Source organism: Nymphaea colorata, chromosome 6 (assembly GCF_008831285.2).
Source record: "Nymphaea colorata isolate Beijing-Zhang1983 chromosome 6, ASM883128v2, whole genome shotgun sequence".
Lineage (NCBI taxonomy): Eukaryota > Viridiplantae > Streptophyta > Magnoliopsida > Nymphaeales > Nymphaeaceae > Nymphaea > Nymphaea colorata.
Genome location: NC_045143.1, coordinates 12,623,854 through 12,634,838, shown reverse-complemented (window position 1 = coordinate 12,634,838; position 10,985 = coordinate 12,623,854). Strand labels below are relative to the sequence as shown.

At 40.2% G+C, this 10,985-nt stretch overlaps 1 protein-coding gene across 1 annotated transcript; it reads right to left on the bottom strand.

The window, feature by feature from the left end:
• Positions 1 to 3,513: 3,513 nt before the first annotated feature.
• On the bottom strand, positions 3,514 to 9,606 carry LOC116256471 (transcription factor bHLH48-like). Its single transcript, XM_031632842.2, has 7 exons — positions 8,512 to 9,606; positions 7,781 to 7,906; positions 7,591 to 7,656; positions 7,398 to 7,466; positions 6,230 to 6,301; positions 5,883 to 6,132; positions 3,514 to 3,835 (listed from the first exon to the last, which is right to left on the bottom strand). The coding sequence occupies exons 1-7, from the start codon at positions 9,034 to 9,036 to the stop codon at positions 3,798 to 3,800; spliced, it is 1,146 nt and encodes a 381-aa protein (XP_031488702.1). The 5' UTR covers positions 9,037 to 9,606; the 3' UTR covers positions 3,514 to 3,797.
• Between the last annotated feature and the right edge of the window lie 1,379 nt (positions 9,607 to 10,985).

The window sequence follows — 10,985 nt, the reverse complement described above, 5'->3', positions numbered from 1 at the left end:
ACTTATGATTACAAGCACCTTTCTAAAAGAACTTAAGCAAGGTGAGATGGAGCTCTAACTCGGTAGTAACCGAATTAAAGCAAAACCTCAAAGTCTTCAGAGAACACTAAAGTGACTTCAAAAGGTGATCTTCAAATATTTCCAAATAATGTTTGTAAAGACTTCCCAATTGAAGATTTTTCAAATAAAAAAGCTTTATACTATCAATCAAATGATTCTTCAAAACTTTCTCAAAATATTGAAACATTAAATCTTCAATCTTTTGTCCGACTCAGCACCGCATTTAGAATAAAAAAAGATGCACAAACCAAAACTAATTGTATAAAGGATAAGCATAGCACTTGGATTGATTACCCCTAGTAAAGGCACTGTGAATGGCCAATCATCTTACCGACGGGCGAATCCCTTTCTTTCTCATTTCAAAATAAAACTTCATTTTTCTAGAGCACTCTAAAAACCAAAAGATTTTTAGGGATGCGAACAACAAATAATTTAAACTTTTTCTTCATTTTTTTCACATTTTAAAGATAGCTTGCTCTCGCTTTTTGAAACCTCTTCCTTTCAAAATATGTGTCAATTTTTATATTTCGTCTCATAGAGCTTGCTTCAACCCATATAAAGCTTTATTCAACATGCATACATTTTTTCACACCCCTTTTTCACAAAACCAGAGCGACATAAATTTTTTTTTTAATTCTCCATTAAGAAATGTTGATTTTACATCCATCTGATATATACAAATTTTTAATTTAACTAAAATAGTTAGAACAATTTAGATTGTTTTCATTCTTATAACTATGGTAAAAGTCTCATTGAAATATATTCAATTTTTTTTAAAAAAAAAGACCTTTTACTAGAAACCTACTTGGTGCTTATAGGCTTAGTCATTTTCATCAAATTAATTTTGGAAATCCAATTTAGACCAACTATTTTCCTTTTCTTCAATTTACTAGTTCTCAGACATTGTTTTTCAATTTCAGACATATCTTCATTTATAGTAGTTTTTCAAACATTATTTTTGTTAGCTTTTGTTATAAGAAAATAATGTCGAATCATGGGGATTATGGATATCTGTAAGAGCTTTGACCATTTTAGGAAAATTCTTAGATTCTTTATCACTTGGATAATGAACGTTTTTAGCTGTATAGTGTTTGACATATCTGAGTTGTTATTCTTTCATGTGCTTCAACTTAACTTGTCTCATAGGTCCATTCAAATTTTTAACCAAAAATCACTTATTTGAAGTAACTGATTCTTTGAAATTGAGGGGGAAGGAGTTGGATAGACCTTTAAAGTATCATTACAGTCAATAAATATAAATTTCTCCCTTGTCATCAAGTCCTCCTATTATTTTAAAAATAATTTTGATAAATGCTACACAACCGAGGACTTCCATTGAGTTTATGTTTGTATCATGCCTTCATAGAATTTTATTATGAATTAGACTTTGTGGAAGCTAAAAAACTTTTTGTAAATTTTTTATCTTCAACATACGCTTGCCATTTCGACAAGGATGCAATTTCAACACTCCACAATACTACTTGGTTGTGGTGTTTTTGCTGCAGTTACCTCTTGTTGGATGTCATACTTTTTGCTTCAGTACTTTCAAAATTCAATAATTTAAACGACCAGATCTTAAACATCAAATATTCGATTCATTTAGGTTTGTCACTCTATTGTTTGATCTTCACATGGACTTATTTCCAAATGAAAATATTATGTTTATTGGCATCTATGCTTTGGATATTATCTTTTGACTTTTTTTTTTTGCTAATGATAATGCACTGACTGCTCCTGGTTATTAAGTGCCATTTTTGCATCAATTTACCAATAATCAATAAATTATATGTTAAACTAAAAATATAAAAGTCATCATGAATAAATATAGATTTGACCGGAATGACTCGTTTGTTTCCAACATTTTGCTATTCACTATCTGTTGTTCTTTTTTTTATAATGACGGTTTCATTTATTTTTGCGAAACACTTTTTGTTTCCAATTATGTAGCTACTATAACCGTTGACTACGTACCATATATACATACACTTTCTCAAGTTTCAAGCAAAAGAAAACAGTTTTTCTCATTTTCACTTTTTGAGAATTTGACTTCATGCTTTTCTTGAAACCATCTATTTAAAAAGTGATTTACTATATTTATCATCTTATGCATTTGAAGTAACATTTTTGGACCTCATGCCATTTTTTTTGCATGCATGCAATATTTTTTCTGGTTGAGTAAACTATCTTGATTGTATAAATTAATTTCCCCCTTTATCATGTCGTTTGATGAACTTTTGGTTTCTTCTGTTTGAAAATTGATATTTTTTATTAAATCGTTTTCCTCCTCAATATCGACCCTTGTTAGAAATGCACATTTAGTGGACTGATACTCCAACTTTGCAATCTGCTTTTCTTGTGACTCAAGATATTTCATTCATCATGTAATGCCAAAGTTGATATTTTTTTTTATTTTTCTATGGCAGCCACTAACATAGACATACCTTTTGTGCTTAACTTCTCAAAATTTTATTAACTGTTTTCTTTTCTTCAATTTTATAACCATGAACCTTTATTTGATGCATAATTTTGATAATTCTACAAAGGAATTTCTCAATATAATCATTGTCCTTCATAGACAATGTATTCATACCTCTTCATGATCTTTAAAGCTTTGTGGAGATTATATTCACTGCCTTATGATTCATTTTTTCAAGTACTCACAAGATTGTTTGGATGAAATTGTACTCATAATTAAGAGAAGAATTATGTTACTTATCCCATGCTCAATACAAAGTAGTGATATTGTATCCTTGTTGTCCCTGAATTACTTTTGTTTCGTTAATATCCATAATGCTGTTCACTGCAAATATAATTCTTCATCTACATTACAATCCCATTTGTTGGATTTGAATATTTAAGATGATGCAATCATGCAATGAGCCTTTTTCTCACTTTAACCAAACTCACTCAAAGTACCATTTCAATAAAAAGGAGGAAATGTGACTGATGGGTTATAGACTTCGAAATGAAAAATTTAAGGATACACTTTTTTAAGTGAATTACCTCAAAAGTGTTGGTAAATTTCAAAGAGGCATATAATATGGTGCCTCTTTAAAACACACTTTCATTAGCATGTTTGTTCACTTTTCAGCCTAAATGTTTTATTTCAAATACAAAACACCATTTATTGTCTTAACAGGTTCAGGATGTCCATGCATAACTATCAAATAGCTGAACCCCGACATAGGCATCGGCACAGTAATTATAAAACGTCTGAACAAGTAGTTCGCTAGGAAGCGTATACACATGCAAAGCAACAGAGAGAGAGAGAGAGAGAGAGAGAGAAAGGTCTCGCAATACAGCCACCGTAACCAAAAGATTGATGGAAAGGACCCAGTGTCGTGGAATTAATATCAATTTCTGGGTCCATCGTATCAGTCCCGCACCACCAAATTGCTCCCAATTGTGCCGTCCTTATTCTGTCTAACTGGTAAAGGCAAAACAGGACCAGAGTAGGACGCTATAATGGTTTGATACCCACCAAAGGGGAAAACAAGCAACATTAGGTACAACAATAGATTAGGAGTAGAAAGAGAGCTGTTAGCAATTAGAATTTTAAGATAGCTTGTGGCATCTCATACAGAGATACTTTGTGTAGGCTACAAAGAGAGAATCCAGGCGCCTCTCACACCCTTCCCATATGTACACCTCCAAATATTCACGTAGCTGCCTACTCTAGATGATGATGATGATGATTATGATCCATTGATGCTTCTTTCTTCTCTCCATTGGAGACCTCACAGCTCCATCTTCAACTGGTTGGGCCGCATGGAAACTGTTGAAATAAACAATTTATATTAAAAAAACAGAAAACTTTATTAGCCGAATTCATATGATATCCGACACATAAAACGGATGGTGGTCGTTTACATGATTAGAACATGCTATTGGTTCCGAATGGGATAACGGAGAATTCCGCCATGTGACCTTCCAAACTACTCCATTTTTATTTCTAGGCAAGTAGGGGGATGGTGGTTCGCCTTCGTCCAACCTAACGGCACCCTCTTCCCCTTTTCTCCGTAGGCCAGAAAATCAAATGCGATAAGCAGGGAAGAGGTGCAGTTCGCATTCTCAGCGGTGTAAACATCGAAAACATTATTGTCAAGGGACATGCTTGAAACGTATTAAGGCGGGTCCTCTCCCACCGGTTGTTTTAGTGATCTGAACAAAGAAATTCACAAATTCTATATGAGAAATTGAAATCCATTAGTCATCCTAAGCTCTGTCCAATCACAGCCACATGATATATTATGTCATTAAACACACTATGCAATGCAATGCCTTAGATAGGAAGTTGTGAAAGAGGTCACAGGATCCATCTGAACCCATACAAAAAAATCCTTTAAATTATATATATATATATATATATATATATATATATATATATATATATATATATATAATGAATTTACCTATGAAGATTTTCTAATTGATAAAAACTTGAAAGAAAAAATAAAAAAAAAGTAATGAACATTTTCATTTCAACCGTTTATCATGATACATCAAATCAAAATCAACCCGGTCTTATGAGTCAGTTGGTTATTATATATATATATATATATATATATAGAGAGAGAGAGAGAGAGAGAGAGAGAGAGAGAGAGAGAGATTGAGATTGAGAGAGGGCCGATCCGCTTTCCCCTTTAGGTCCACTTGAAAGGAGAGAGGAAATGAAAGGTAAATTTTTTAGGAAGAATCGACCGTAGTCTTTGTATGGGCGAAGGGGACCACAGACAGGGCGGGCCCACACGACGTGGAGAGCAGAGCGGACAGTTGAGTCATTTTCCAAAAATTTTGAAAAAGAAAGGAAGTGGGGTCCACGAGGCAATTGAAGGGCAGACAGTGTCTCGAGTCTCAGACGGATGAAGGAGACAATCCAACTGGCACACCGCATTTAACGCCGGGTGTAAAGGAAAGGGAGGGCAGAACAGTCATTTTCAGAAATTAAGGTGCATTTAACGCGGAGAAAACGACGCCTTGATGGATCGCCTGATTTGGTGAGGGACTGAAAATTCGAAATATAATAAAGAGAGGAGGTTCAAGGGAAATGACCGAAGACCCCCGAGCCCTGCGAAAAGTAAGGCACCAGCACCGGTCCCGCCCTGGACACAGGGCAGTACGTCTTGAAAAGGAAACGTCCGCATCGATCGGACCTCTTACACTTCGATGGGACGTCTCTGGGACCAAAATACCCATCACATTAGATGACCATAATCTCTTCCTACCCTTTCTCGTCCATAGAAAACCCGAACCGGGCTTGATTAAAGGCTCCGATTCCGTAACATCTGGGACGTGTAAACCCGTAAACCACTCTGCCCCAGTGTTATACGAGTCGAGTCGGACCTCCACCCACCAAATAACGCTGATCTTATTAACGCATAAACCTTGTTTGGGTGAGGTTCGGCATGGTACGGCTAAAAACTCTGCAATGAAGGTAGTGGTGATGGGGCGGGTGAGCGAAAAGCCCCGTACAAGAGAGACATTCTCAAAAAGATCTCGCAAATCTCAGCGAAGGTTGGAGAGAGAGAGGTAAAAAGCCACAGGAAAAGTCAACACTATATCGATGAATCGACCAGTCTCGGTGGCTTCCTTGAAAAGCAATAGAGAAACAGAAAAAAGCCGTCCTGGGAAAACGAGCCTTCACCCGGGGCTTCCTCCGTCTCAAGATTCAAGGGTTGTAAAAGGAGCTATTTTTGAGTGTCGATGCTTAACTAGTGCCCAATGACTTCGCCTTCCTCCTCTCGCTCTTTCGTTCCTCTGCTCTACCTCTACGTTGCTATAAAAAAAAAGGAAAAGAAAAAATTGGAATCGCATTTCTTTACCGGAATTCAGGGAGTCGTATCCCAAGATCGACGTCGGAGTGGTAGCGTCGGGGTTGACGCAGGAGCGGGCATCGTCCCTCCCCCAACACGCGGAGGGCGCTCCCACATCGGTTGCGCACCCACCCAGGTGCCAGAGCTGCTGCTGCTGTAGCCGCCTATGCCCGACGCCTGCCTGCTGCATCTCTGGCCACACCGTCCCACCCTCGAACGCCATCGGGCTGCCGCCGCTGCTAGGAGTGAGCGTGCCGCTCTGTTTGGCAGGCAGACGACAACCAAAAAGTGAACAAAAATTTCTACGACGTAAAAGAAAGGAAAAGAAAAGTAGCAGCTTTGATTCTGAAGAATACTTCGCCGGAGAAGAAGCTGTCGAGTCCAAAGTCCACCCTGGGATTCACAGAAGCCAGTCGCATGGAGAGGAACTGCACCAGGAAACGAGACCCATCCCTTCGTTAGCGCCGTCACTAACGCAACTAAACCAGCCATTAGAGGCAACAATTTGATTGCTAAACAACAGTTAACGACAAAACAATGCTTTATTTCTATCTGTCTCAATGTCCAAAAACCCCTCCAAGTCTCTCTCTCTCTCTCTCTCTCTATGCAAGTATTTTCAGGCAGAATTAATACAAGAATCTATCAGGAAGGAGGCTTGTAACTATAAGTTGATACAAGAATGAGCTTGGGATGTTAATCACAATACTTTATATATAAGAGGACAATTACCCGTAACATCCAATTTATATTTCAATTATATCCTGCATCGATCGCAAAGTCCCTGTCAGTGCTATCCTCCAATAAACTCAACCACATAAATAAACATAAAACGCCAAAGGTTATAAACTAAAAAAATATGCGTATCGAATATCTAAATTAAATCTTACAAGAATTTACAACGGTTTCAATTAAACTTTCAAATTTTTATTATAGTATTTTCATGTTTATGAATTTGTTTACTTGTTGAAAAAGAGGTGACCCTTAACGACTGAGGATACAATTTTGAAGACTAAATATATATATATATATATATATATACGACGGTGACTCCTAACAAAAAAAAAAGAGGCATGGATAAGGACTGACTGTCAGAATGCTTAATCTCAAAATGGGCCCAATCTTGGGAAAAAGATAGCAGCAGTTGGAACAGCTCACAAAGTCCAACCACATCGCCCATTTCACTCGCAGCTGAACTCCGAATAAGCCCTGAGTAAGTATCGTGCATTACAAGGCGGCATCAAAGGCTGGTGGAAGGTGGCAGCACCAGAAATAGTAAGCTCGAATACCGAATCTCGTTAAGATAATCAGTCAAATGAACTTGGTCCTTTGAATTCAACCTTTATGGTGGTAGAGTTGGTCAGCATTTTTGGAACGTCCGTTCTTCCAAAGACGAGGACACCATTGGCATTTCGTGGAGAACACAAATCACTCCCGCAACGAAACGGAAAGTTGAAGAAGCCCACAAAAATAAAGAGTAAAGAAAAGACATTGAGAAAGGGAATTAAGGGTGGGGAGAAAGCGAACCTCAACTTGGCGCTGCAACGATTGTACGTGGTTGATGATCTCGTCCAGAACCAAGGCCGTACCCGAAATCTTTCACAAAGACCAAAACACCCGTAAATTATCTACCTTTCTCACCCAGAACAATAACGAGAAATGACAGGGAATAAAGAAAAGCGAAGGCCAGAGGTAGAAAAGAAAGGGGAAAAAAAAAAACCTTGTTGCAGCCGGGGACCAGCTCCTGCAGAAGCTTCATCCGGACGTTGATCTTCTCCCTCCGAGCCTGCGCCCAAAAGAACGGAACAAGAGTTCGGAGTTCAGGAGAGAGAAACAGAAACAGAGGGGGAGGGAGCCCTTCTAGGCTGTCAATCGAGGGGGAATGTACGGTAGGGAGGATCCGGTCTTACCCTCTCAGCGAGGCTATGGCTATCCGTCGCCTGGCCGCGCCTGGCTCGGACGTGAACGTAGGGAAGCTTCTCCGCCTGCTCGGCCGCGTCCGCCACGCCCCTGCTCTTCTTTCCTCCGGATCGGCCCTGCAAAATTCACAGGCACCAACAAAACCAACACGTTTCAGCTTTCCGATTTTCGTCACCACCACCATCACCAAGCGGTGGGACACGGGATGAACCGCAATTTACTAAAACTATCCCTAATTTTTTTCTTGTTCACAGAATGACGCATAGACATTCTGATGCCTCTTAGGCGAAGGCGAATAACATTTATATCAGTAATTCGAGGTGAGCAACAAAAGGAAGAGCCGGAAAACCAACCCCCTCGCCCGCACCACTACCGAGCTTTTTGACTGGAATGAAAAAGTCCGACTGCCGGTTTTACATTTTACGATTTGGCCAGACTGTTCATCCCGTCATTGTGGGAAAATTTGTGCAATGCAGGAAGCTCAGCAGGTGAGGGGACAACATCGTCAATATGGCAGCGGCATTAGTTCTCTGTAAGCAAATAATGTCGAAATTACCCCACGAGTAAAGTAGATTTTACAAGTAGGTTGCCGCTTCCCATGGGAGACCTTCAGCAATGCGTTAGGAGTACTTCAGTACCATAACGGAACGAAACGAGGCCCGTGCTCTCTCTCTCTCTGGAGGGCAGGAGTAGTAGGAACAATTTGAGTGAAGGAGAGTACCTTTGGCTTCTCCGGGGTCTCCTTGCGCTTGTTGTTGTTGTTGGCCGGAGAACGGCTGTCCTGAGGCGGGGAGACGAATGCCGGATCTGAATCGACGGCCTCGCTCTTTACCTTGGCCAGCTGGTTCAGCATCTCGCCGGAGACCGACGGATCCGAGCTGTTCTCTGGCGATCCCTCCGGTAGGGTTCTCCTGCCAACTCCTGCTGCTGGAGGGATGAGAGAGGAAAGCCGCCTGGGCCTTTCTGCGGGGGCTGCGTTAGGAGGGAGCGTCGGCAGGCAACCGAAGGAGAGACCTCTTGGGAGGCTCTCCACATGAGAGTGTGCTGAATCGGGGTGGTGGAGGAGCTCGATGGCCTCAGTCCCCTGCAGCCCGAGCAATGCAGTGAACGTGTTGCCGTTCTCTGGCGGCGAACTATCGGTCACGAGGCTGTGGATCTCCTCGCCCAGGTGGAATGCCTCCACGTGCCCACCTCCGGCGGCGGAGAAGACGCCGTACGCCGCCGACGAACCACCAGTAGGATCCATCCGATACGCTTATTTCTGTATCAAATCCGGCGAGATCTATGTGAAATTCCCGCCAATTCCCCCGGAATACGCTTGGATTTAAGCTATTCGATGGGGTGGGGATGGAATTTCATTCAAGAAGTGAGGACAAACCTCCTTTCCAAAAGACAGACGTCTGGAAACCCTAAGCCAAGACACAAGTGTTTTCCCGGGCGAAGCTCTGCCTTCTGAGATGTAATAACCGCAAATTCCGGGTGGGTTGTCCGTGGGCTAGGTGGAATCTCGCGCTGGGGGGAAGCGACGTAGCAGTTGCTGGGTGGAGAAAGAAGCAAGTCAGGGAATCAGGAAACAGTAAGGAGCTCAGCAATGGCACGTACGTCGACAATCCGCCTTGCAAACTCTCTCTATTTCTCTCTCTCTAATCCCAATCTGTGGCTCCTCGGTGCCTCGGATGAGGGCTCGCTCCTTTTATTCCTTCCCCTGGTTGAGAGAGAGAGAGAGAGGAGCAAGGATCTTTTTCCACCCTTCTACTCTCTGAACCTCTTTTACGCGCACACACTTTCTCTCTCTTCTCTTATTTTTACCCTGAGACGGGGTATAGACTGTAGAGGACTTTTCCTTTCTCTTTTCTATTACCGTCAGTCTTACCGGACACTACGGTCCGATTTTCACGGCGGAGAAGAGGAGAAGTATCGACGATGGCGATCTTTAGGAGCGGTCAGTTAAGCAAGTAGATCGGGGCGGGCTGCGGTTGGGTGGGTCCGATTTGAAGCTGAACCCCAATTCCCAACCGGGTTCCGAGCGCCACTCCGTTTGACTCCCGTTATCCCATACAGTGCCACAGCAGCATTCGAATCTGGATTCATTTCACGGATCTCGTCCACCCAAGCGAATCCAGGCCACCCATTTCGTCCAGCACAGGTGGATTAGACTGCTAATTGGTTCACTTCCGCACTAATTTGCATGAAATCCCTTTATGTCTCTTGTTTACTTCTTTGTCTAAAAGCGCATCAATGCCAACCGAGCTTAGTCAATAGAATATTTTTAACATAAAATTTGTTGATCGTCCAAATGGCTCGTTCAGGATGGTTTTAGATTGAACACGTGAGAAGGCACTTTTTACTTTATATATATGAGTAGTTTGCTTCCTTCAAAATTTATGTCTTTGAAATGAAGGTTACTATGTGTAGCAAAATGTATATTTAAAAAGTATAAAGTAAATTAAGAAAAATGGTGTTAAACCTAGTACATACGACAGAATTGCAGGTGCTAATTCTGTCAACTTAATTTGTGCATATAGATTTGATTTAGTGCGGTTTGCTTAATTTATATCTCCTCCTTTATATAGGTTAGGTATAGAAACCAGACCCCTTAAAATTGATTGTTAAAACACTTTTTGCACAATCCAACCATATAAATATGATGTTAAAATATTGTCACGAGAAACATATATTGATTTAATCCTTTTCGAGTCTAATAATGTTTTATAGCAAGAGAAAAATGAGCAGCTTTTACAACATCAAAGTTTCATTAGTAAAAAAGTCAATACTTTTCATAAAATAACTTAAATTAAGACTTGTTATATGTTAAATTAGTACTCATAAACAGTGTACAATGTCCATGTTTTGTTTAAAACATATTTTTACAAGAATTCAGGAGGTCTATTTTTTGTCCCAGTCCTAGGTGGTTTGGGATATACCAATTTACTTGCATATATATATATATATATATATATGTATGCTCTTTAGAAATTTTTTCATCATAATATTATTCCAAAGAACATGATGTTTTAGCTGGACAAGTTATCAATGTCATGTTGATAATCCAAGGAAATTAGGTCGGTTGTGAGCTTTTGCAGTATAAGTCTCCTTGAACTTGGGGATTGAAATTGTTCTCTAGATTGTCTACCTGATCCAGAATTTGACTCAAATAAATCTTTCAATTCAATATAAGCTGCTTATGTTGAATAA